Source organism: Falco cherrug, chromosome W, assembly GCF_023634085.1.
Source record: "Falco cherrug isolate bFalChe1 chromosome W, bFalChe1.pri, whole genome shotgun sequence".
Classification (NCBI taxonomy): domain Eukaryota; kingdom Metazoa; phylum Chordata; class Aves; order Falconiformes; family Falconidae; genus Falco; species Falco cherrug.
The window spans coordinates 6,903,503-6,931,448 of record NC_073719.1 but is presented as its reverse complement, the minus strand read 5'-3'; the positions used below and the strand labels follow the sequence as shown (position 1 = coordinate 6,931,448).

General features: G+C 37.4%; 1 protein-coding gene across 3 annotated transcripts in view; it reads right to left on the bottom strand.

Annotated features, from left to right (window-relative positions):
* Positions 1-27,946, bottom strand: part of LOC129734463 (E3 ubiquitin-protein ligase UHRF2-like) — a 169,920-nt gene that overhangs the window by 23,601 nt on the left and 118,373 nt on the right. For 2 of the 3 annotated variants that reach the window (XM_055698005.1, XM_055698007.1), the window contains 6 exons: positions 24,698-24,916; positions 22,132-22,241; positions 18,112-18,298; positions 14,935-15,058; positions 14,479-14,586; positions 11,044-11,148 (listed from right to left, as the gene is read on the bottom strand). In XM_055698005.1, the coding sequence (XP_055553980.1) occupies positions 11,044-11,148; positions 14,479-14,586; positions 14,935-15,058; positions 18,112-18,298; positions 22,132-22,241; positions 24,698-24,916 (853 nt within the window). Of the gene's footprint in view, positions 1-11,043; positions 11,149-14,478; positions 14,587-14,934; positions 15,059-18,007; positions 18,063-18,111; positions 18,299-22,131; positions 22,242-24,697; positions 24,917-27,946 lie in introns of all 3 variants that reach the window. The other variant, XM_055698006.1, reaches the window with a different exon arrangement.

Genomic DNA, 27,946 nt, shown 5'->3' with positions numbered 1-27,946 from the left:
AAGAAAACAGGATCTTTGGCAATTAAGCAGGCAGAAAAACAGGAGCTGAGTTGGGAGCTGATAACCACAGGAATGTCAATAATTTTAAAGATGGGACTAACTGCTTGTATGCTTTTAACCAGTTAGTATCTGTATAGCAGCATTTGAACAGTGTATGTAACCAATAGAATTAAGGTGTGACGTGTGTACAAATATGAAAATTGTATATAAGCTTGCAGAAATTTAAGTAAAATGTCTTCAACTAGGATCATATTGATATGTCGTTGAGTCCATTATTTCACTCCTGCACTTCTCCAAAGACCTGCCCCCCAGAAGGTCAACCCCTAGCCTGTACTGGTGCATGAGTTTGTTACTCCCTAGGTGCAGGACCCTACACTTGCCTTTGTTGAACTTCATTAGGTTCCTCCCTGCCCAACTGTCTAGCCCGTCCAGCTCTTGCTGAATGGCAGCACAGCCTTCTGGTGAATCAGTTACTCCTCCCAGTTTTATATCATCAGCAAACTTGCTGAAGGTACACTTTGTCCCTTCATCTAGGTCACTGATGAAGTAGTTGAACAGGACTGGACCCAGCACTGACCCCTGGAGAACACCGCTAGCTATGGGCCTCCAGCTAGACTGTGCCATTGATCACAACCCTCTGAGTTCTGCCATTCAGCCAGATCTCAGTCCACCTTACTGTCCACTCATCTAACCCACACTTCCTGAGCTTACCTATGAGGATGTTGTGGGAGACAGCATCTAAAGCCTTGTTCAAGTCCAGGTAGAACACTTCCACTGCTCTCTCTTCATCTACCCAGACAGTTATTCCATCATTGAAGGCTATCCGGTTGGCCAGGCATGATTTCCCCTTGGTGAATCCATATTAACTAATCCCAATAAACTTCCTCCACATGCTTCGAGATGACCTCCAGGATAAGCTCTTCCATCACCTTTCCAGGGTGTAGTTTCCTAGGTCCTCCTTTTTTCCCTTTTTGAAGATTGGAGTGACTTTTCTCCAGTCCTCAGGCACCTCTCCTGTTCTCCATGACCTTTCCATTTCCATGGGAAATGGAATTCTGAAACTTATGAAGCTATCAAAGTAAAATTAGATGACTCTGGAAGATATTCTTTAGTCAAAGATGGGTTTTAGCCATTTGGCTTAACAAAGAGATAAGATAGATATAAGGCCTCAGCATACATACTTACTTGTCCTATATTCCTTCAGTGTTCTACACATGAATGGGAAAAATGCTATTGATTAGGGGCAGACTGGAAATCCAGAAGAAGGAATGAGAGGGAAAAATGGAACCGTATCTTTTTAGCAGAATTACAGCTCTAAGCACTTTCACCTTAGCAATCTCAATGGGGGTAGGGGATGGAGATCCATGCAGTAGCAAAGATGCAAGGGTTGTTGATACATTAAAAAACATGGAAGTGCCTGGGAAGAGTCACAGGAATTAGGGCTTCTCCCCCCAAAAAGATGGCAGGATCAATAGCCCAACTGAAGTGCATCTGCACCAATGCACACAGCATGGGCAACAAACAGGAGGAGCTGGAAGCCATTGTGTAGATGGAAAACTATGGTGTAAATGCAATCAGGAAACATGGTGGGATGACTCACACAACTGGAGTGTTGCAGTGGATGTCTATAAACTCATTGGAAGGGACAGGCAAAGAAGGAGAGACGATGGGGTAGCCCTGTATGTTAGGGAGTGTTTTGACTGTCTAGACCTTGATGATGGTGACGAAAAAGTCGAATGTTTATGGGTAAGAATCAGGGGAAAGGCCAACAAGGCATATATCACGGTGGGAGTGTGTTATAGACCATCCAACCAGGATGAAGAGGCAGATTAAATAGTCTATAAGCAGCTGGGTGAAGACTCATGATTGCTAGCCCTTGTTGTCATGGGGGACTTCAACTTACAAGTTGAAGTATTTCTGCTGGAAATACAACACAACAGAGAGGAAACAGTCTAGGAGGTTCCTGGAGTGTGTGGAAGATAACTTCCTGACACAGCTAGTGAGTGAACCGACTAGGGAAGGAGCTCCACTGGATGTTTTTGTGAACAGAGAAGGACTTGTGGGTGATGTGATGGTTGGAGGTTGTCTTGGGCATAGCAATCACAAAAGAATAGTTTTCAGTTCTTGGAGAAGTGGATTAGCAGAACTGCCACCTTGGACTTCTGGAGGGCAGACTTTGGCCTGTTTAGAGGCATGGTTCACAGAGTTCTTTGGGAGGCAGTCCTAAAGGGCAAAGGAGTCCAGGAAGGCTGGAAATTCTTCAAGAAGGAAATTTTAAAGGTGCAGGGGCAGGTTTTCCCTATTTTCTGAAAGACAAGCCAGTGGCGAAGAAGATAAGCCTGGCTGAACAGAGAGCTTTTGCTGGAACTGCAGGGAGAAAATTAAAAGGGCCAAAGACAAACTAGTACTTGATGTAGCTACTGCTGTAAAAAACCAGTAAAAAATGTTTCTATAAATACATTAACAACAAAAGGAGGGCTAAGGAGAATCTCCATCCTTTATTGGATGTGGGAGGAAATATGAGGGTTGGCCAGGGCCTGCCGATCATTGCTCAGGGACTGGGGACTGGCTGGGCATCGGTCAGTGGGTGGTGAGCAGTTGTACTGTGCATCACTTGTTTTCCTTTCTCCCTTTTCCTTTGGATTTTATCCTTTTCCCAACCTTTCCATTTTAACTGTTATTGGTATTATTATTTTTATTGTTTTTGTTCTTTCTTTTTTATTCTGTTTAAATTATTAAAATTGTTCTTATCTCAACCCTCGAGTTTTACATTTCTTTCTGATTCTCCTCCCCACCCCTCTGGGTGGGGGGGAGCGAGCAAGGCTGCGTGGTGCTTGGTTGCTGGATGGGGTTAAACCAGGACAACACATTCTTATGTTTCCTTTCTTCCTTCCTCCTAACTTTTCCCCAATTTTTCTACCTTAAAATAGGTAATTTTATCCTAATTCTTTTCTGCTTTCCAAATCTTGATTTTGCTTCCTTGTACCAATATTTTCTGTCAGCAGCTAACAAGACTTTTTGGTATTCTCTCTTCTCTTAATGTTTTGCGTCTTTCATCCTCTTTCCTTAAATTGTTTCCATAAAATTATTTCTTAACTGTCCCGTTTGTAAAGTACATTGTTTTAGATCATATGAGCTTTTGCTCTGCTGTAGTAGGTTTACATGCAAGGTTTTGGTAGTGGGGAGCTACAGAGGTGGCTTCTGTGAGAAGATGCCAGAAGCTTCCCCCATGTCCAATGGAGCCAATTCCAGCCAGCTCCAAGATGGACCCATCGCTGTCCAAGGCCAAGCTAATCAGCAACAGGGGTAGAGCCTCTGTGATAGCATATTAAGAAGGGGAAAACAAATAATCTATGCCAGCAGAAGACAGAAGTGAGACTATGTGAGAGCAACAACTCTGCAGAATCTAAGGTCAGTGAAGAAGGAGGAGGAAAAGGTGCTCCAGGAGCCAGGGCAGAGAGTCCTCTGCAGCTCATGGTGAAGACCATGGTGAGGCAGGCTGTCCCCCTGAAGCCCATGGAGGTCCACAGTGGAGCAGATATCTACCTGCAACCCATAGAGGACCCCATGGCAGAGTAGGTGGATGCCCAAAGGAGGCTGTGACTCATGGGAAGCCTGCACTGAAGAAGGTTTGCTGGAAAGACTTGTGGACCCACAGGGGACCCATGCTGGAGCAGTGTGTGAAGGGCTCACATTGGAGAAGTTCATGGAGAACTGTCTCCTGTGGGAGGGACCCCATGCTGGAGCAAGGGAAGAGTGTGAGGTGGAAGGAGCAGCAGAGACAATGTGTGATGAACTGACTGTAACCCCTATTCCCCGTTGCCCTGCACTGCTTGGGGGGAGGAAGTAGAGAAATTGAGAATTAAATTAAGCCCAGGAAGAAGGGAGGGGGTGGGGGGAAGGTGTTTTTTATCTGATTTGAATGGTAATAAATTAATTTCCCCAGGTCGAGTCTGTTTTGCCTGTGATGATAATTGCTGAATGATCTCCCTGCCCTTATCTCGACCCACAAGCCTTTTGTTATATTTTCTCTCTCATGTCTGGTTGAGGAGCAGAGTGATAGAGCTGATAGAGCAGCTTTGGTAGGCACCTGGCATTCAGCTAGGGTCAAACCACCACATCTGCATAAATTTTCTTATTATCTCAGTAGAAGCACCAACTTTGGAGATATTAGAGCTGTGGGTACATTTTTCATAGGAGTGCCTCAACAAGCTACTCAGCCTCAGAGAATGACAGACACAAAATAAGTTTACATTAAAACATATTTCTCTGTTGCAATGTTGGTTCCTCTGTTGTATATCTGGTTTTGAATCTAACAAACAAGTAATGAAGAATCAAAGAAAATTACTTCAAATTCCACCAATGTCCTCAAGCATAGCATTCCTATTAGTTAGGCTCAACTTTGAAGTCATGCAGCAGTTCACAAGGATATTAGCTACTACAACTCATGTGAATTTAGGCTATCTGAAGATGGTGCCAAATCTATTTTTTTTCCATTTATTATTTATCTTCTGTAGTATGCTCAGATTTCAACATCTTTAACATTTTGATTAATGATCTGGATAATGAACTGGGAGGAGTGGCTGATACTCCAGAAGGTTGTGCTGCCTTCCAGACAAACCTTGAAGACTGGAGAAATGGGCTGATAGGACAACAAAGGGAAGTGCAAAGTCCTGCACCTGGGGAAGAACAACCCCATGCACCAGTATATGCTGGGAGCTGCCCAGCTGGAAAGGAGCTTTGAGAAAAGGACCTGGGGGTCCTGGTGGACACCAAGTTGAACATGAGCCAGAAATGTGCCCTTGAGGCAATGAAAGTGTAGTGAACCTGACTGGAAGACCACTGTACATCTAGGAGTTAGTGCTCCACGTAACAGTTAAATTGAATAGTCCCAGCCCCATGCTGTGCTGTATGTACAGCATGGCCTTCAGGCCTGTATTGTGCTGCACAAATCCCTTGGATACAGGATAAACTCAGCCAGCTCATTGTAACAGAGGAACCAACATGCAGGTCCTACTTGGTACTTACTAGTAATAACACAATCTCCGTGGTCTTGCCTTTATCTAACAGTGCAGCAAGAAGTTCTCATGAGAATGTAGTTTCTGTTTTAACAGTAAAAATCATGGAGTTGTTTCCTCATAAGAAAATCCTTTAATAGCTTGAATGACCAAAATTGGAGGATCTCTGCTATGGACAGTGTCTGTATGGTATATGTGTTGATCGGAGGTCCGTTCGATGCTACGCTGTTTGGGGTTCCCAATGATGACAAATGGCCAAAGGAGGAATGTGAAATAATCCAAGGAACTGATAAAGCTAACAGAATACAGACAGAACACAGACACAGTGACCCTGAAGAGTCTATGTTGTGAAACTAGGGTAAGAAAAACATTTGCAGACCCACTAATTGCTGAGATAAACTAACTGAAAGTAACCTATCCTCATTATAATATAATTATAATAGTAAAAGTAACTCCCCTTGAAGCAGAAATTTTAAAAAGGTAGTCCCCTCCAACCTCTGGAGCATGCATATAATATTATGTATGCACATATAAAATTATGCATGCATATATAATATTATGTAAAGAGTTATAGCAAATCATATTGTACAATGACTAACTTCCCTGTTTGTTGAACTGTATATAAACCTCCTAAAACCAAGAATAGGTGTGCTAGCTTTGTGGATTTACCACCTAGCACCCACCTCTGTGCAGACATGAAATAAACAAATAACTCTGTGTGAATTAGCTTTTTGTACACTGGGTGAAGAACCCTGATTTTGGGACAACACCAGCATCTAAAGAGACATTATCTATGCTATTGTCTCTATTATGAAAGGACTGGAGCATTTCTCCTATGAAGAAAGGCTGAGAGAGCTCGGACTGTTCAGCCTAGAGAAGAGAAGGCTCAGGGGGAATCTCATCAATGTATATAAATACCTGAAGGGAGGGTAGAAAGAAGAAAGAGCCAGGTTCTTTTCAGTGATGTTCAGTGACAGGACAAGAGGCAATGGACACAAACCGAAACAACAGGTTTTCTCTGAACATACGAAGAAACTTTTTTACTGTGAGGGTGACTGAGCCCTGGAACAGGTTGCTCAGGGAGGTTGTGAAAACCTCTCTTTTGAGCATATTCAAAAGCTACCTGGACATGGTCCTGGGCAACCAGATCCAGGTCACCCTGCTTGAGCAGGGGAGTTGGACCAGATAACCTCCAGAGGTCCCTTCCAACCTCAACCATTCCGTGATTCTATGACTTGTTTAGTCTCATATAGACACGAAAACCTGTATCTGTCAATATATAAGATATTATATGATTAAAGGTTAAGATTTTCTTTAGTATCACAAAAACAAAATAAAAGTCTTTTAAAAAAAAGAAGCTATTAAATCCATGACAAGTTTTAAATATAAGACTCTTGTTTGGAAGAATAAAATACAGTTTTTCAGCCTGTGAAAGTGATCTCCAACACAATGCAAGTACAGGCAAGGAGACAATGTGGGATTTGAAGATAAGGAGACAGGGAGAGATTTCACAAAATGATACAGGAAAGAATTTTTTTTTGTTTTAGCATTTTGTACAAACTGAAAGGTAACGACAGTATGGAACAATATGTAAAGGAAGGTGGAGAGGAGGCTATTGCAGAACAGAAAATAACAGTCTGCCTAAGAACCTGAAATACCAGTAACAAGAAAGTATATTTAAAAATACCATATAACAAAATAATATCAAATATGCCCTTAATATGATAGGTGGGAAGAAGAAACAGATAACAAATGTGAATATATGGGAAGATGCTTGCTAGCTATTCCCATAGTAGAGAGATCACTCAAAATGTCTCACATTGGAACACTAGTTCCAAACTAATAGGTGCCAACTCAGCATGGCAATTAAGAGATGTTGGAACCATGACAGTATCTATGAAAATGGATAGCAAGTGTGAGGTTTTCAGCTCCCTAATCATTTTAGGTGACTCACACTAGACAGATTGTTAGTGGAATGACTGTAATGAGTTTCTGATGTTGTATCCTCAGGAATATAAACAGAAATTAGAACATCTCAAAGGACCTGCACCCTTAGCAAGAGTCATCAGGGCATACTTCAAGACATTTATGTGATACAGCATTTCCTTGGCACCTAGCATATCAGTAAATTCTCACACTTAATCCAGATGATGTAGGTATCTAGCTAGCATAGATACAGATCATATATACCATTTTGACTATCAGTTTACCCCAGCTTTTGGATATAACAAGTGTTCACTCAAATCTGAAGCTCTTATTGACACTTAATTTGTATCTAAAATGATTTCAATGTCTTGGCAATGTATCTTTGGCACTGGTGGAACTGATCTAGCATTTTCATTAAAGAATAAACATTAAGCAATGGTTCAGAGGTTCTGGATCTTCATCATAAGATCCAGACAAATCTAGAGATCTAAATATTATTAATGCTGTAACTGTACAATTTCAAGGAAGTAGAACACAACCATACTGACACCTTGGAAATGATTACCCAAACACAAGATTGATGTGGGTACAGACTATCCAAAATGGACAGTGGACTGTTTCATAAAGCAGGTTATTAATAACACATTCTAGGTACTAGATTTGATTAACCTAGATTAAGCAAAGAATCCAAGCAACCAGTATATTAGCTTGGAGTCACTAGAACTATCCTATAAAATATATATGCAGAAGAATGGCTGCAGAAGCATGGCTTTAGAATCTCTGAAGATCTGCACAATCCAGGCCTGGTATTAGAATAGGCCTGTAATCAGAATTGTGCTGAAGTTGTTGTGCTGAAGTTAACAAGAAGGTAGCCTTGAGCTATTCTTGAATCCTGAGACCAAGTAATTATGTTGTGCCAACAGGCTGTGGCTGTAACAAGCTACAGCTGCTGGGAAAGCAGGTGCAAGGCCAAGAAAGATAGGGACCAGTATGGGAAAACAGGGAGTAACAAACTACAAGGCTGAAGCACAGCAACACAATTAGCTATATGGATAGAATGCTTATTTTAGTCATGATAATTAGGGGTGTGAGAACCGCGCGTGTTTAGAGACTACTAACCAATTATATTTCTGCTTTACGAATATGCATGTGTATCGGTTCTATATAAATAGTGTTAGAAGCTAATAAAGTTGAGCAAGATGCATAACTCATATTGAGCGTCTTCTTGACTCCAGCGATGCCTTCTTCCAGCATATATATAGAGATATTTATATAGCCTCAGAATCTTCTGCAAGAGTATGTGAGTGATCACGCAGATACTATTCTCCAAGACACTCTAAACCTCCATGTTGAGGCACCATATGACTCTGTATGCAAAACCCACTTACAGAAGAAACAAACTTTGTTAATCTGAACAATCCTGAATGAAAATTAACATCTTAATAACACTATCTCAATCGAGCTGAAGTATGGATCTCAAAATTTATACACAAAGTAAACACGATTTTTGACCCCAACTCAAAAACAGTGACAACAACTAGGATATCATTTTTGCCACTCAGATAAAAAGTAAAATATCTTCAGCCACTTCATTTGATGAATAAATTATTTAAAATAATTTAACCATGGAGTTTGTGATCATATATTTCACAGTAGCTCAGAGTAACTAATATCTGGGATACAAATGTTTATCCATTCTGAAAAAAATCTTACTTTCAAATTCACAAAATAATTATTACTATTTCTCAGCTAAAATGACCATTTTAGTTATTAAATATCAACAACAGGACCACCAGAAGATTTGCAGTTTTAACAAAATCAATACTAAATCTAAGCACTATAGTTCATGCATTTTAAATCAGGTAATAGAAGTAATTCAAGTCCTTGTCACTAAAATCCTAGGTTAAACATTCACAAGAGATATATTAACATATAAAAATTTTGATGTATGTAAGAAAATTTTACATATGAAGCTAATTTTTATTTGGCCTAATGTTCATTTTGCAAAGTACAACCTTATTCCTTTTCAGTTTTGAGGTGCAATCCTGTATTGAGGCAAGTTGTTATTACCAAGCATTCCAAACCCTCAGATGAGCAAATCCCTCACAAGTCTATGTTTTCAGGATCATGAGCTTCCAAATGTGAATCATAACAAAGACAAAACCTGAAAGTCAAACAGTGAATTCTATTTCCTGCAGTATATTTTTGAAACTACTCTTACCCCAATGATAAACTGTTCATCCAGAGCCAAAAAGAGAACATTAAAGAAGTAGCATGTTGGCAGTGAGTATAAAAAGTTTGAAAGAGATTATAAAATACAGTAAAATGTTATCCAAAATGTATTTATTTCATAGAATTATCAAATTATTTAGGTTAGAAGGGACTTCTCAAGATCTCTGAGTCCAACTCTCACTCAAAACAGATCCAGTTAGAACAGGTTACTCAGGGCTTTCTCCAGTCAAGGTTTGGATATCTCCAGGGATGGAGATCCCATAACTTCTTTGGGCTCCTGTTCCAGTGTCTGATTATCTGTATGAGGATTTTTTTTTCTTATACCTAACTGGAATATCCCATGTTCCAACTTGTCTCCATTGCCTCTTGTCCTTCCACTTTGCACCTCTAAGAGTCTGGCTCTGGTTTTAATAGGTGCTCCCATTACATAGCTGAAGACAACAGTAAGATCTCCCAGAGTCTTGTCTTCTTACAACTGTACAAACCCAGTTCTCTCCATGTATGTCATGTGTTCCAACCCCCAATCAGCTTGGTGACTCTCCACTGGACTTGCTCCATTATGCCTGTCTTGTATGTCCAAGTCACAGGCATTTGTTTGTCTTGACCTCACTAAACTTAAAATGTGATGTATTTAACTTTAGAGGTATAATGACTCCAAAAGAGGAGGAGGCATCTATCTAACTTGACAACAGTAAAAACAATGACCAGGACAGAACTTAAAGTATAGCACTTGTACATCACTTGATATATCAGAGGGTTGTGCTTCTATTCAGAGGGATCTCAACTTGAGAAATGAGCTGAGAGGAACCTCATGCAGTTCAACAAATGGAAATGTCAAGTCTTGCACCTGGAGCAAAATAACTTCAGACACCAGTACATGCTGGGGACCCATCACCTGGTAAGCAGCTTGGGAGGAAAGGCCCTTGGAGTCCTGGTGGACAAATTGAACATGAGCCAGCAATGTGCCCTTGTGGCAAGAAAGGCTGATGTCCTGGGCTGCATAGTGTTGCTAGCAGATGGAGGAAGGTGATCCTTCCCCTCTACTTGGCACTGGCGAGGCCACACCTGGAGCCCTGTGTCCAGTTCTGGGTTCCCCACTAAAAGAGAGTCATGGACATACTGGAGGGAGACAACGAAGGGCCACTAAGATGATTAAGGGACTGGAGCACTTCACATATGAGGAAAGGCTGAGAGAGCTGGGACTGTTTAGCCTAGAGAAGAGAAGGCTCATTGGGGAACTTATCAATGTGTAGAAATATCTGAAGGGAGGGTGCAAAGAGGACGAGTCAGGCTCTTTTCACTGGTGCCCAATGACAGGACAAGAAGCAATGGGCACAAACTGAAACACAGGTGGTTCCATCTGAAGATAAGGAAACACTTTTTACTGTGAGGATGGTTGAAAACTGGAACAGGTTGCCCAGAGAGTCTGTGGAGTGTCTATACATAGATATATTCAAAACCTGACTGGACACAGTCCTGCTCTAGGTGACTGCTTGAGCAGGGATTTTGGACTAGACCCTCTCAAAAGGTCCCTTCCAACCTCGGTGATTCTGTTATTTTGTGACTCGCAAAATGTAAGATTTTAAATGATAACAAATTCAGACTATATAAGCAAAATAAAACTTGACTTCCATAAACATTCTAAAATTCAGATGCAATTAATATGAGACTAAGAATATACTTTAAAAAAAATTATTCAAAAAATTATTCTAAACATAGTAACACATAGAAAATTAGATATTGGGTAGTAGTAATTTTTGCATACTCATATTTTCATAAGTACTATTTTTAGGATCAGCAACAGACACCGCTTTTCATCTTGATAAACTCTAAAATAACATATTAGTGATTTGACTAAATGACATACCACTTCATCTTCAAATCCTCCAGCTAGTACAAGTGAATAAGCTCCATCATTGCTGCGCCCATGAATTCCACCAACATGGGGTCTGTGAACACCTGCTTCACTCACCTTCAGTATTAAAAAATAATAAATTTTAAAATAACTTTTTGAAACAACTGTCCTTCTGCAATAATTTTTCTGCTTAAAAATTATTTCCATAAATATGTTTGTGTAACAAGATTGCCATTAAATAAACTAATTCAATGAATTTTTTAGGTTTTTTTTTTAAGGTAAAAAAACACAAAAGAAAGGACATCCAATGAAAAGAAAGGACAATATAGAACAGTGCTGACACAAAGATGAGCAGTACACTTTGCCCCTTAGGAAAAATCTTCACGATTCTTGCCATAAGCAACATTTAATACCAGATTTATGGTTGCTTAGGCCAACTCAAAGAAGATACAGATTATTTTTCTAATTCAGTAGTATATTAAATTTTCTTAGTTTCCAGCTATGTGTGGCCTTAGATTTCCTGAGCCAAAGGCATAATCTTTGCATTTAATGGAAAAAAAGTCAACCAATGATTATTAATTTATCTACTTGAGTTCTGAACTCTTAGCACACTCTTAGCTTTCACAATATCCTACAGGAAAGAGTTCACAGTATTGCTGCATATTGCATGAATTAGTACTGCTTCCATTCATTCTTAATCTAGCACCTGATCTTTTCATTTGATGTCCCCTCCTTTTGCATTAAAAAAGAACACACAGTTGTTCCCTATTCACCTTCTTCAATTTTAATAGACCTTTAGCATACCATCTTCCATACAATTTTTGTAAAAAAGCCATTCCATACCTTTAACCATCCTTGTTCTTCATAATTATATTGTTTTTCCTCTTCTTTTCTTAATAATTCCTAATACTTGATTTATGTTTCTGACCACTACTGAGCACAAAGATGACATATGCAAAAAATTATCTATTACAAGTTCTCTTTCCTAAATGATAATTAGGTGAAAGCCCTTTATCAACTATGAAAAGTTATGATTATTTTCACCCTCACCTTTACTATCCATGACAACTTAGCATTGTTACTTAACAGTCAGTTATTTGTCAACTTTTCCAGACCATTTATGAACATGTTGAACAGCACAGACCTCACTACCACTCTGTTCTTTCCCATTCCATTAAAAATAATTTCATTCATTCCTCCCTCCCCTCTTTCATTTTCATGAGGTATCCAGAATTTGACTTAAAAATTAGATTTCTGTCCTTTGGATGCTGTATCCAGAAACAGTTCTAAGTCAATTTCCTTCTAGGAAAAAGAGATTTGTAAGCCTTCAAACTACATGACCACAAATAACATATTTAAGTTATTTTTAACACATTTAAGTATTTTTAAGAAGCTTGTTGCATGAAAAAAGGAGGAAAACCATGACAGCATTTATGGCATTTTCATTCTAGATTCTCATAAATCTGCTATTTTCATACAAAAGAACAGCTGAATCAGAAATAAAAGTGTAACTTTTTATGTGGAAAAATGTTGATCTTTTTTAAAAGTATGTAGTTAACATGTAGCCATTATTAAATAATTATGTACAGATGATAACTCTTCTTCTAATATCTGTTCTACATCATAAGTCTTATTTGCTTAATTTTATGAGAAAAACAAATATCTTTACTTATATTTCTGTTTGCAATCAGCATTTGAAAGTTCTGGAATCTATTTGATATATTTCACCAATGGAATCCTTAAAGAGATGAAATCCTAACTTTTATTCCTGCTGATACTGGCTGATCCAGTAACAATAAAATTTGATTCAGAGATCTTGAGTTTGCAGAACTGATTTTTAAAACTTCTTCTATCTAAGAGAATATAATTTACCTGGAAACTTATTTAAAGATTAATCATTAAAGAAGTACTTTTTCAGAATATAAATATGTTTTGAAGTATTTATTTTAGCTTGCTTCACAGAAAAGTTCTTTAAATATGGTAGGGATAGATCAAAATATCACAAAAAACCATAAGACTAGACATTAATTTTCTCAAACGAGTAGTTGTGTCTATAATCAATGAATAATTGACATTAACACTGCAATTTTACATTAGAGAATTAATTTGCTTTGCTATTCTCTAATATCTGTATTGACGATAGTCCTCACAGTGCCAAAGTCAGACAAGATTCAGGGAACTTGTTAAGTATTCAGCTGTTTCATTGTGAATTCTATTAAAATGAGAAACTGAGAACTGTTTCTAAGTGGTAAAACCTCTGCTGTTGACCATTTTAATGTGCTGTGACCTTTTTACCAAACCCAAAATTATTCAGACACATCTTCCATAAGAAAAAGTTTTTTTTATAAGTAGTATCTCTGGAGACAATGGGTGGGACGAAGACTTCAGAAAACACATTAGAAGAGGCTTTTGGTTCTTGCCATGTACCTTTTCCCCAAGGGGAAGAAAATGTTTCTGGCTATTCCTCTGGTTCTGGTGGGAATGCTCCTGAAATATGTTGTTCTCCACACTGCTAATACCTGCCCCCTTTGTAATGACACAGTATTTGTATAACCACAAAGTGAAAAATTACCCTCCCCCACAAAGTATTGTTTTTCTGACAGATTACTTTCTAATATAGCTTATCATATGGCCTGAGAAACATCTGTGACAGAAAACAGAAGAGACAGTGCAAGAAGTGGACATGGCTAGGTGGACTACTTTCATTAGTCAATACTGGCTTGTATTAGTTTAAAACATTCATCAGCCTAAATGAAGGTGCTGATGCCAGTTGTTTATGACCCAAAAGGAACAGGGAATCAATTTATAGTGATACAGTCAAAGGTGGCTCTTACCTTGGGGACAGTGGGTTCCGCCCCCAACAGAACTTTAGAACTCTCAGTAAAATTTTATTTCTTTCCTGTGTGAAGTATGGATAGCGTACACACTAGCACCAAGCCTGCCATCACAACACATTGGAAGAGAAGTATGCACTGAAACAGGAACTATATTGCACCTACACAGTAGCCCTCAGTGGGGATCCTGACCAGCTAATAAGCATTAGAGACACCACTGGATACAGTCAAATATTTTCTGAAATCTCTAATATATATCCATAAGTGGAATGGATTGGATCATGTTCCATAGCAGTAGACTTCAGAAAATATTCAACTTCCTCTAATTATTTCTGTTGGGAGTTTAACATGTGAGATATAACTCCATCCTAATTATAGCAGGTTCCCCTTTAAAAATAGTAAGTATTATTTTTATAATTGCAATTAAGTTGTATTTTCAAATCAGTATACTTCAAATTCCACTATAGTTGGCAGTATTTTGAATATAAGAATTAAAATACACTTTCTATATTTATTCTTAGTAAACATGACAATTACCAATCCAAAAATATTTTTTGTGCCCAAACTGTACCTATTATTCAGATTTATTTCAATACCAAATCTAAAAACATACCTGTACTCTGAATTTCCAGGTTGTCCCAACAGGGACCCCAGGTATAGGACCATAGTGATTAGAAGGGACAATAGTGCATTCCTTAGTGCGACCAACACAAGCCATGCCCTAAAAAACACATCAGAGAGAATGAATTTTATCATATTTAAAATAATTTGTAAAAAATGATGTAGATTCCAAGACATCCAACCATTATAATATACACTTCAAAATATATTAATATAAAAATTGTCAACAGCAGTTTTAATTAATTAATTAATTTTCATTTATTTATCTCTAGTCTTCTTAATAATTCTTCAGATGTTTTAACTTTCAGTAGACAGTATACAAGATTCAACATTGCTTCACAGTCTGTTCAAACCTGTACTGAATTTTGTGTAATGCATATATAAACATAGTTAAAAATGTAACATATATATGAATGGTAAGTTATTTTTAAATTAAAATACATTCTACCTTGCCCCAGTCTCTCTGGCTTTCAGTACTGGCAGATGGCATCTTTGCTTTCTTTTTACTCTGTTTGAGTTTTTCTCCAGCCTTTACAACTTCATTAGAATCATTTTTGCATGAAGGACAATACCTAAAATAAAAATTTCAGCAAATTCTTTATTACTTAGTAATAATAGCAATACATTTCTTCTAAGCAAAATAGTGTCAAATGTGTTGATCCTGACTGAATATTCGAAGTTAGCAAATATATGAGTTTTTAAAAGCTGAGGACTCAGGTTGAAAAATTAAACAAGAACGAATACTGTCCACTTCTAAAATGACTTTTTTTAAAGTAGGGTGGTATAGGCTCTTCTCATTCAATGTACGAGAGGTCCCCATGTTTCCTGTATTTCCTCCTCATTTTCTCTTCCTTTCCTTGCTTGTTCAGATCACATAGGGGAGAGGAGAAATGGGATTAGAATATACTGCTGCTAATGGTCACGGTTAATTTCCACATCCTACCCACTCATCATCTGCTTTTACTGCACCAAATCTCACTTCAGACATCTGGATGTAGAACAGTCCTAGGGTACCACAAAACATGCATACATGTACACATGCATCCTTATCCTACCCCACCATGTCTAAGGCATCAGGAACGTGACTCAGTACTCAACAAATGGGAAGAGTATTAAACTCTATATCTGTATATTTCTTTGACTCATATGGCATTGGGGGTAATTCCAGCCACCATAAAACCATTACGGTAGGAAAAGGATAGGAGATTGTAGTAAACAGTGGCTAAGGCAAAGGGAGGAAGGAATTACACAGATACTTTTATTGCTTCTAACAGCACTTTTTTCCCCCTCCAGTAGTGCTAAAGCAAAGGCAACTGCCATTGCTTCTGGCTTCCATGGGCTGAGTTTGGTCCAAAAGTCACTACTGAAAGAAGTCTGATCTATAATAACAACAATATATATAGTTTCCTACTACTACTAACGCCTTATTTTTACCATATACCTTTTATGGTTGAGTATCAACAGAAGAACTAGTTACCATAGGGCAACAAGTCACTGTGTACAGATATTTCACAAGAATCACCTGCGTACATGCTCTAAACCCTCTAAGAAGATGGGAGCTACTTCAAATCATGTTTTTATTTTCAACTTAGAATTCATACAGATACTTATTGCAGAACACAGTCACAATTCACAATTCAGTTTAACACTTGGGGTCTTAGTACTCTTAAAGCTGCTTATTACACCAAAACCCAAGCTATATTGTAAAAGTTTTCTAATTTTCTAAAAATTGAAAAATATAGACTAAAACAATAATTTCCAAATCATACTTGTTCAATTTAAAGGTAAAGAAGAAACTTTCCATAATTTTCCGCTAGGCAAACTCCACCTTGACATTGACATTCAGGCTATGTTCTTTCCTGTTCAAACACATTTTGAAGGTTGTTCTTTTTTAAAAAATTAAACTTAGAGCATGTGTATTTTCTTTATTGTAACCTTGTTGTGATTAGTATTGGAACATAAAATTACGTTTTGCTGCTGGAGTACTGATATAGAATCTTTTAGGAGTAAGGGGACCTGAAGAAGAATGGATTCACTGTCAGAGGACAGATCCTACATAATGTTTCCTTTAATATTCTGGATGACTGTAGTAAAAAAGCTTCTCAGTTGTTATACCCAAAAGTCAAGCAGTCACAAAAGAACAGTGTTTAAGGATTGTGACCAACTCTGAAGCACTATAGCAGAGAATGCTTTCCAACACATGATTTGGAAGCACTAAGATCTTCAGCTCACTTCCATAAGCTATTAGTAGGAAGTGAATGGATGTTGTGGCAGATTAATCTTCTGTGCACAAAAGTAGAAAACCTGGGGATAGCTAGGATTCCCATGCAGCCCAAAAAAGACTGCTGAATAAAGATTATATATACCTGTGTACACAATCATTTTCATATACAAGAAATGGGAAGCACACAGACAATAATTCCTATATTTAGTCCCAACAACTCATACATATATTTGCAAAATGTATTGAAAATATTTTCTAGATAGTGTTCAAATTCAGCAGTTTCTCCAAACAGAGCTAATATGATTAAAATTATTTTCAGTTCAGGATATTCAAAGGGAAATGTCTATTTCCTTTTAAATCAACAGAAGCATCTCAGTGTGCACATATACACAATGAAAAAACCCTCACCAAATGAAGTTGCACATAGGTATAAATATAACTGGAATCTGAGGAAACTGAAATATATTAGCCCAGGATAAAACAGTAAAGCATTAGACCCTGAACTATAAACAAACTTACTCAATATGAGGCAGCTGATGTAATATAGTACACTAAGTTATTTACTTCCATAGAATGTTAAAACTTCTGAAGTACTTAAAATATTTTATTTGAAGTGTGCGGTTTCACTAAAATCTATCACAAAGTGCAGTTCAAAGCTTTTTTTTAAAACATGTCCATAGACATCTATTGTATTCATAATGGAAAACAATTCTAAAGTTCTATTTATACTAGCACTTAATATATTTTACAAGCAGGTTAGAAGTACAAATGGTATAAGTTACACATAACTCATACAGGTGAGATGTGGCATATGATAAGCTTCAATGGGCTGATGCTGACTCCATGCAGAGTCAGCTCAGAAAGGAGTTAGCTGAGTCCACCAAGGCCTACTAGTTTGGCTATCTTGCTGGTGGTGCTGGAGTTACTGGAAATGGGGAGGAGTGAAGTAGTCGTTTTCTCACAGCAGAAAAAATTAATGAGGCAGCTACAGGATATGGGAAGGGCAAGCAGGCAGCAATAAAGACTGAGATTGAGGGGAAAGAAAAGGATTAAAGTAGAAGCAACAATGAAGCCCGAATAAAACAAAAGGTTGGAGAAGCACCATTGTAGGTGGTGCTAATTAAGTCTAATAACATCAATTAATGTCACAGAGGTCATAACTTGAACAAGCTAATTTCTGAAATTCTATAACAAATAATAATACTCAATACCAATAGTTTATGAATTATATTTATAAATAGAATCTTAACATAAAATGTAAATATGTTTACAGACAGTGCAAGGATGAAAAACATACCAGAAATATAAAAGCTCTTCAGTAATTCCTCTAGTTGCAAATAACAAAGAGGTACCTTGTGTAGAATGGGAATATACATAAGTAAATCATCCTTGTATATTTACCAATCCTCATCTTCTGGTATCTTGCTTAAGGGAGGGTTCAGGCAGTATATATGATAAGCCATATTACATTCATCACAAAGGAGTTGCATGTGAGCATCCTGTTTTCCACCACACAAGTAACAAGAGCAAAAGCGACATTCCTTATCTGGGTCAGCCCGGCAGTGCTTGCATTCAGGGCCACTCTTTCCTATCAAAAAAGATAAAAAGCCACAGGTCTTAGAAAACTGATTTCAAATTTATAAATACAACACAGTAGCAGAAGAATATATATATGTGTGCCCATATGAACATGCCATGGATATAGTAGCTTTGCTATTACAATGAATTCTGGGTTTAAAAAGATCAAGTCAACAGGAACAGTTTATACCTGTATAACATTTATGTATTACTAAATGACTAAGCAACTACTGTCAATATCAACTTGTGTTCTTCAGCCTAACATTTATGAAAGGGTCATTGTAATTTTTCAGGTTAGGTTGCAACCTAGCCTGTTGCTCTGCTACACTGGCCATTGGGGGATGAGGGCATGGGGGATGTAAAAAAGAAAGAACATAGCTCTACACACTCAAACAGTGGCAACATAATTCACTGGCAGCTTGACTGCACCAAGTCCATTATAATAACTGACTAATTTTATGAAGACTTGGCATTCTTCATCAGGAATTTTCTTAAACGTAGTTATTAATAAATTCTATATTGATAACTTAAGACATGAAGATCAAATTACAACTCAGAAAAACTCCATCCCTCTAAAAAATTATTATCCATACGGATATAAGAATTTTTAATCAAGGGCAACAGATGATCCCAGATTACCAGTTTTCATACAGTTTCTTTTTACAGAAATGTTAATGCTATCCTTCTGTTTCTGCTCATTTGGGAATTTGGAACAACATATTCTTCATATAGTAACAGCATAGGTACTGGTTCCTCAGCTAAGGTAAAAAATGCCTTTATAGAAAAAGGAGAACATTTAATAGTCTTATATTAGATGGAAAGGAGAGAGTAGGTAAATTGATTACATGTAGCAGAATTAACTATTACAGAGTGTGTGAAACAAGTATAAGTTTAGAAGGAAGAGAAGACTTAAGAGCACTTGATCACAGCTCAATGAACTGTAACATTAAAGGAAAACAGTTTTGGAGTGATTATTTCTGTGTGAAAACCATCAAGAAAGACTATGGAAGTGAATCTGACAAACTAAACTACGATGATATGATACAGTATATAATAATAACAACAACAAAGTAATGTCCAAAGCACTTCCACAAAGTCCAGAGCACTTCCAGACAGCTGAAGGAACATTTTTCCTACTTCAGTGAATAAATGGGCCTTGAATAATAGGACAAGCAGGAACTAGAATGATTGTTTGAGAGTTTGGGTTGGAAATAGGAAGCTAGAGCAGTGGTCTCCAAATTTTTTGTTTGTGCACCCCATCAGTAAATAACTTTTGAGGATGCACCCTCAATATAAGTATATTTATTTATGTATTATATACTAATATATTATGTACATTATAAAACATACACAAACCCATACATTTAAAAAGGATGAGATAAAGATGAAATAAACAGTATTTTAAATTAAATTAAATTAAATTAAATTTTTTAACAGGACAAAAATTATTTTCTTCCTGCACCCCAATGGATTATCTTGCACACCCCCTGGGTTGCATGCACCCCACTTTGGTGTCCACTGAGCTAGAGAACCAAGACACCTTTGATAATAATGGGCAAATGAGTAGTATGAACCAAAGTTTAAATTAGCTTCTCTTTTCCCCATATCGCTTTTTCTTCAACCATCCTATGAAGTTTACATCTTGATCTTCTGGTTTTCTGGAACTACTGCAATATTTAATTATATTATTCACTTGGATAAACAGAACTGTTTTCTGACACTCCTAAGTAGCTCTAGACTGTCAGAAATGCTATAAATTAAGAATAACCTTTTATTTTTGTATGAAACCATCTAAAATATGTTCTAGAGCTCTTAATTTCAGCACATTCTCTGACTGCGCTCCATAACAAAGTCTACTATTCTATCTACTGTTATTAAAATACTAGTCTACTGTTGTTCTTAGCATAAAAATAAACTAAGTGAGCTGTATGTATTTACATGGCTAATTTGTAAATGTACTGTCAGACTTGGTAGGCAAATACAGAGGAGCAATAAAGAAATCAGTTGAGCCATAAGCAATTAGAAAACTATAGTGCATTGTGCTTCACAGAACAAATTCAGGACAGTTTACCAAAAAAAAATTCAGAATAACAGCAGGAGAAAATGTAGTAAACAGTGTGGTGAGGAAGTTGGACTTTGGGTGGAAAAAAGTAGATGAAGACAGAGGAATAAAGTTACATAGCCAGCAGTAAATTAACAATTAAATCTTTGAGCTTAAATGTAAGTTAATATTGTTGTGTTACAGTTAATTATGATGGATTGTAAAAAATAATCTTGAAAGAAATTAAAAGGGGATCAAGAATTGCATAAAAACCATATAGGTGCAGATTTATACAAAGGTAACAATTATGTGAGAGGTTTGAGAACAGGTTACAAATAAGGAGACAATTAAAGAAATAAGACATGACAGTAGGAACTGAAAATGAGTAGGAACTGAAAACTTGATTCTTATACAATAAAATAGGGAGCCAGTGCAGGAAAATATAGAATGTAAAATAAATAAGGCCTGAAGCCTATTCCATGACCTAAAGGTAGTCAGTATTAAAGTAATCATTTACATAAAACAGGATTTACGTAAAACAGAACTTTAAACTTGGTTCCACTGCATGGTAGGGGTGTATGTAATTAAATAAAGCATGAGAAATTTACATACCCTTCAAAATCAGTTTCACAAAATAGAAATATACTTACTACATATATAAATTAGGTACATAAATGTGAAGCAGATATAACTTGGTTTTACACTCTCTAAATTTAAAAATTTCTCAAACTATCAATTTATCACAAAAATATTATTTTAAAATGTTGAGAATCACCCTTAAAGTGACTAAGAAACATAAATGGAATGGATGGTTTTCTTTCATTGACTAATCTGAGAAGAAATAAACAATAAACAATGAAAAAAATAGATTGCTTGAAATGCCTTCATTTATTGAAAATTACATTTCTACTTTTACAAATACATTTGCAAATGGAATTTTCTTTTTTTAAAAACTGATTTTTAATATGACAATTTCTTTAATAGTACACTGCAAATAAAGTCTTGTATATTAATGACACCTACAAATGACACAAATATTAGCCTTAGATTATAAACGAAAACTAAACTGCAATAAATCTGCTTATTTTAAACTTCAGTAATATCTATCAATAATGCCACAGATCAATCTCTCAGTGTTCCCACTATACACACTGTCTTATAACTCCTGTTCTTTAACTTTCACATATTTTTAAACTTAAGATATAATGTTAAACTGAGAACTGCCCTTTGGGGGAAGGAAGGTAGGAGATATGGTGTATTTAGTGTTCAGAAGGACATAAGTGGTCAAATAATAATCTAAAATCAATTATAAATGGGTTTTTTCATAGTTCTAGCAAGCTTGACACTTTCTTGCTCTACACAGCTAATTTTTCATTCTTAGATAATGCCAGGGTTAAAGATAGCAGTATTAACTCTTTAAGTCTTTTGCATCTGTTAAGAACTCAAATGAGATGTCAATTATGATAGTAAGTTTTGTGATTTGGATACCTGCCTAGGAACTTATCTCAGACTATGAACTCACTCCATACAGATCATCTAAAATATCAGTCTGCTTATGAGATTATATTCATAGCACTAATGTGTTGATATATTACATCAAAAATTTATTCTCAATATGCCATGCAATAGTTACATTATAGTAAAAACTTTTCAAACCAAAATTCCATGTAATTACATCCAATTATTTTATTACACAGATAAGAAACCTTAATTAAATTAATTCTGTGCTCTGATTTCTTAATTTGTAAATGTTATTCAAATATTTAACTAACATTTTTAATAATGCAATTAAAAAACCATACTTTTGAAATCTCCATCTCCAAATGTCAGTGGATAAGCTCCTGGCTTTTCAATCTTGTACATTTCCTCTATAAAAAGGATTCTGCAGTCATTTATTGAATCTTCTGGTTCTCTGAAAAATAAAGTACATTGAACTCTGTTTCTCAGTCTTAGTCTCTGTAATTGGCAAACCCTAAGCAAAGTAATATGGTTAACTGGCATCTGTTTTATCAATGATAAAATAGTTTTTATTGACTTCACAAACAAAATTCAATGCAGTGCTCTAACATGTAGCAAAATCAAAACACAGTGTACAGTTTTAAGGTTCAGGCTGTTGTTTGGAAAAATCAATAAAATGTGCTGAAGAAGGGAAACTGCCATTGAAGCCATAAGGGAGGAGCAGGACTGGGCGTAGGCCAGGTAGTTTCTCCTTTCTCAAGCCCTTGATCCCTACTGTACATATGTGATAAAAATGCCTTGCTCACACTCTCCATCTCAAAGGGAACAAAGCCCAAAAGATAAAAACTATCAATCATCTAAGGGGGAGCACATATCCAGTGTTGTAACACCTTTGTGTTATAGCTAAACTGATAAAAAAAAAGGCTTACTTATCAAAGTTATCCATACAAAAAGCCTACATGACTGCAAGGGTATAAAATCTTGACTCAGAGCACTCAATGGATCTCCTTCTTAGCCAGCCTGAGATTCCCCATCATCATCATGCTGTGCTTTCCCTCTGAGCAGGTCGTATGTCTATTTACTTTCTTTCACTTGTAGCTTATTATAATGTTTTAATCAACTCTGTAGTCTATTTTTTTTACCTTTCTGTGTGTTGTTTATTACAATACTTTTGAGGGTGATCAACATATGATCACTGTCTCCATTATATCAACAGGGATAGTGGTTTGCTTGTGGGCATTGATTTATGGTGTTTATTAAAGTAATCATATTAATGACACTGTGAGTCCTAGTGTTTGTTTGCACCGCCTGGACCCATAACGGGTGAAGTGGATTCCCTGCTCTGAGTAGCAGGTGGGAAGTCTGTTGGGTCACAACAGCCCCTTACACTTAAAGTTTTACATCTTATTCTTCATGATGTCCTCTGCAATGCTTCTTTCCATAAGGATGTGCACAATCCATTACTGTTCAGCCCTGGGGTTTTGGTATCTCCACTATCATCAACAGAGTCCAACCTTGAGTTCCCAACCATTTTGTTCTCACCCCTCTCTCCTTTCCCTATTCTGCAGCTACCAATGATCCTTAAGTCATCTATTGCAGAAGTTCCTCCTTTTGCCACCTTCACAAGCTCTTGTAGGTACTACAGTATGAGCATGTATTCCCCCTAGCAACACCATCACCACAGCTCTAATTACAGGGGTACTAGGACCAGTTTTGTATCAAGGAATTCTGAAAAGAGCAACTCAAATAACTACTTGCCACTTGGCTTGTAGCCTAGACAGGATGCATTTTGTTTTTTTCTTGTAGATTGCCTACTTTGACATTCTGCTACTCTGAAGAAGAAATCCCAATTTCCTATGATTCTTGATTCACTAATTTTTCAGGAAATGGGAAAATCTGGCTCATGGAATGCACTATATTAATATCGCCAGATCCGTGATCTATGTCGTGGATCATCAACAATGGGCCTGGCAAAGAACGAAAGGAGTATCGTCTCAGCATATTCATTGTGGTCTATTGAGAAATGACAGATTCCGCTAGGGGAATTAAGGCACTTATCAAAGGTTCTAAAGGAATTTTCTTCACATGTGAACCCCAGACCTGGCTCAGCTGCAGAAATACAGTATGTTAATGTTAATCTAATGATAAGTAGCACACAAAACCTAAAAGATTTAGGTTTTGTTTGCTTTTTGTAGCGGTGTGTTCCCCCCCCCCCCCCCCCCCCCCCCCGAGCTGCATCCAACTTACTGTGGACTTTGGGGGATGGATGGCAACATGGTAGCCAAGGGCTGTCTGGAATGGTAAACCAGATGTCTTGCTGGTATGCAAATATGACTATAAGTCAATCATCTTACTTTATAAATAGTGGACAGTCTTTTGAGCTCTCCTGCATGGCAGGGGGCTGCACACTAGGATCTCCCCAAGTAGAGACACCTCTCAAGGTTACTTCTCAAGGTTGAGAGATTCCTTGCTGCAACAGATCCTCAGTAAGTGATTTATAGAATGCTAAACTATGAAATCTTAGCTAAGTGATTGATTGTGCACATATAATCATTTAGGCATAAACTGTTGACCAAGTCTGGGACTAGGATTGGATCCAGCCGCACCTAGACTCCTCTCTAGGAAGGAATTTAGAAAGAAAAGGGGTCCTTTCTGAACCTCATGACTCAATGGGAGGTTCTCCCTGACAGTTTGTCTGATCCTGTCTTCTATGCAGTAAATAATCAAGTGTACCTTGCCATCAAATCTTGTTCAACCACTGTTGCATTTACCATTGAACTTTCTTAACTCACTGTTTTATATCAGTAAACATATTGCTGCCACTCTCTTACAAGTGAAGTGCATCACTCCATCCGTGACACTTGTTTAAAAATGTAAATAGACTTTCCATACTAGCCAAATAAACCTTACCCCAGTAGAATTTTAGCATAAACTTCTTTGTTAGTCCTTGAAATTTCTCTCAGAGAGGTAATTTCTGCATCAAACCAGAATCCTCTTTCTTCTGGAGCCTCAACATTGTAGTTAACCATCACCACATCACCCACTTTTAGTTCACTCCACTTCAGAATGGTTCTTGCTCGTGGTCTAAGATTTTTGGTGTCCATTTCTACTATGCCATTCTCTGGATACCTTTAAAGGCAAAACCGAACAGAAGTGACAATTAGTACTCCCAAAGTACTAAGAAGTAAGTTTAAGATGTTTTTCAAAAGCACAATTTTCAAAATAACTTTTGGGAGTGTTAAAGCTTAACTGTTTAAAAATTTGATCTAGTATGTTTTTTCTAAATTTTATATTAGTCTAAATGCAGACTAGTGACTTGATCGATCTCATAGAGGAAAAAGCATCCAGCAATGCAAAGAAAAAAAAATATCCATGAGTATTTGATGATTTCTTTTTAGAAGTTCAAGTTTCCATACAGGCACAGATCAAATTTGTTCTCAGTAAAGTCAAAGGATGCAATTAAGCCAACAGTGAAAAAGCAACAAAAATTAAAACTTGAATCTGCAAAACTGCTAAATTCTAGTTTAACTTGGCTTTCATACATTTGTTACATTTCCACCAATTTCAGTAATGACATAGCTAAGACAGTGTTAGCTCATTAAAAAAAAAAAATCAACCCTACAAACACAGCATGTATAAAACAAATCTCCTGATGAAGATTACACGAGTCCACATTCCATTTACCAAACAATGTTTTAAAAAATGGCTAACTGCAGAAATCTGTAACCAAAATCAGGACTATTTCTAAGAATCTCTAATAGACACAGCAGCTAATAGTTTTAAACTGTTTTCTCTCCTGAGTTATAAAATTAAAACCCCATTATCTTAAATCAGAGAAGCATTACTTCAGGATTTCTCTTAATGAGATACAGTAAGGGTTGCAAATTTATAAGAAATAAAAAATAGGCAGAAAGAAAAAAAAAAAACAGTTAACCAAAAGACATTTATGAGATTTTGGGTTTTTTAGCAGTTTTTGTTTTCTTTTAACCAGAAACCTGATAATCCCAACACACCCCCCACCCCCCATCCTAGCTATATTATGAACAATTTCTAGCGAGCTATCTATTCCCTTTTCAAGTTGAGACACATTCCTTTAGAACAATTAAAGTAGGGCTATTTGAATAGGCTTGTACTACAATTAAAGAGCACAAAACAAATAAAAATAGAGGTGCTTCAGGTTTTGGAGGTGCCAATTGTGTTTAACAACACAATCTTAAATTCTCTGTGTAAAGCCATTTTGCAGTGACTGTAGAGGTTGCATAGTTTACCTATGTGCTGAAAAAACGTGCAATATGGACAAAAAAAAAACACAGGAAAAGGAAGTTGTACTGTTATAAAAAGACAGAAATATAACCTCTTAAAGTAAAACATGTTATGATAGAATAGAACAGAATAGTTCAGTTTGAAGGGACCTACAATGATCATCTAGTCCAACTGCCTGACCAATTCAGGGCTGACCAAAAGTTAAGCATGTTGTGAAGGACAATGTCCAAATGCTTCTTAAACACTGACAGGCATAGAGCATTGACCACCTCTCTAGGTAGCCTGTTTGACCACCCTCTCAGTAAAGAAATGCTTCCTAATGTCAAGTCTGAACCTCCCCTGATGCAGCCTTGAACCATTCCCATGAGTCCTATCACTGGATACCAGGGAGAAGAGATCAGCTCCTCCCTCTCCTCTTCCCCTCCTCAGGAAGCTGTAGAGACCAATGAGGTTGCGCCTCAGACTCCTTTTCTCCAAACTAAACAAGCCCAAAGTCCTTAGCTGCTCCTCATAGGACATGCCTTCCAGCCCTTTCACCAGCTTTGTTGCCCTCCTCTGGATGCATTTGAGTACCTTAACATCCTTTTTAAATGGAGAGGCCCAGTACTCAAGGTGAGGCTGCACCAATGCTGAATACAGCAGGATAATCACCTCTTTTGACTGGCTGATTAGACTACGTTTGATGCACTCCAGGATGCGGTTTAGCCTCTTGGCTGCCGAGAGCACACTGCTGAGTCATATTGAGCCTGCTGTTGACCAGCATCCCCAGATCCCTTTCTGCAGGGCTGCTCTCCAGCCACTCCTCTCCCAATTTGTACTTGTGCCTGGCATTACTCCATCCTAGGTGCCAAATCAGGCATTTGGACTTGTTAAATTTCATCCCATTAATCATAGCCCAATGCTTCAATCTATCTAGATCCCTCTGCAAGGCCTCTTGTCCCTTGAGAGAGTCAACAGCACCTCCCAGTTTGGTATCGTCAGCAAACCTGCTAGGACAACTTGTCCAGAAGGATGTTGTGAGGGACAGTATCAAAAGTATCAAAAGCCTTGCTAAAATCGAGAAAAGGTACATCTACCACCTTCCCTTCATCCACTAAGCATGTGACCTTATCATAGAAGGATATAAAATTAGTTAGGATTTTTCCTTTGATAACCCATGTTGACTGTGCCTGATGATTGCATTGTTCTTTAAAAGCTTTTCAATAGCACCCAGTATGATCTTCTCCATAATTTTTCCAGGAACTGAGGTTAGACTAATAGGTCTGTAGTTCCCTGGGTCTTCCCTCACACCCTTCTTATGAGTTGGAATAACATTGGCTAGTTTCCAGTCAGCAGGCACCTCCTTAGACTCCTAAGTCCTTTAGTAGATGATCAAAAGGGGTCCTGCTGTAACATCTGCTAGCACCTTCTGTACTCTGGGATGAATCTCATCAGGCCCCATGGACTTATGTACATTCAGCTGATACAGCTGGTCCCTTACAATTTCAGTGTCCACAAATGGAAAGTCACTGTTCCCACAATCATGGTCCTCCAACTCAGTGGACCAGTCATCCCAAGGTCTATCAGTATTATTAAAGACTTAGAAAATAAAAGCATTGAATGCCTCCCACTTTTTCTTCATGCCTATTAGTCAGGTGACCATCTTCAACAAGTATTGGTCCAATGTTTTCCTTAGACCTCTTCTTGTTATTAATGTACTTGAAAAAGACCTTCTTGTTCCCTGCCACAATACTGGTCACTTTCAACTCTAGTTGAGCTTTGACCTTTCATATCTTCTCCCTGCATATATGAAACACAGTTCGGTAAACTTCCTGCGAAGCCTGACCTCACTTTCAGAGATAATACAATTTCTTTTTCCTCTTGAGCTACACGAGGAGTTCCCTGTTCAGACAGGAT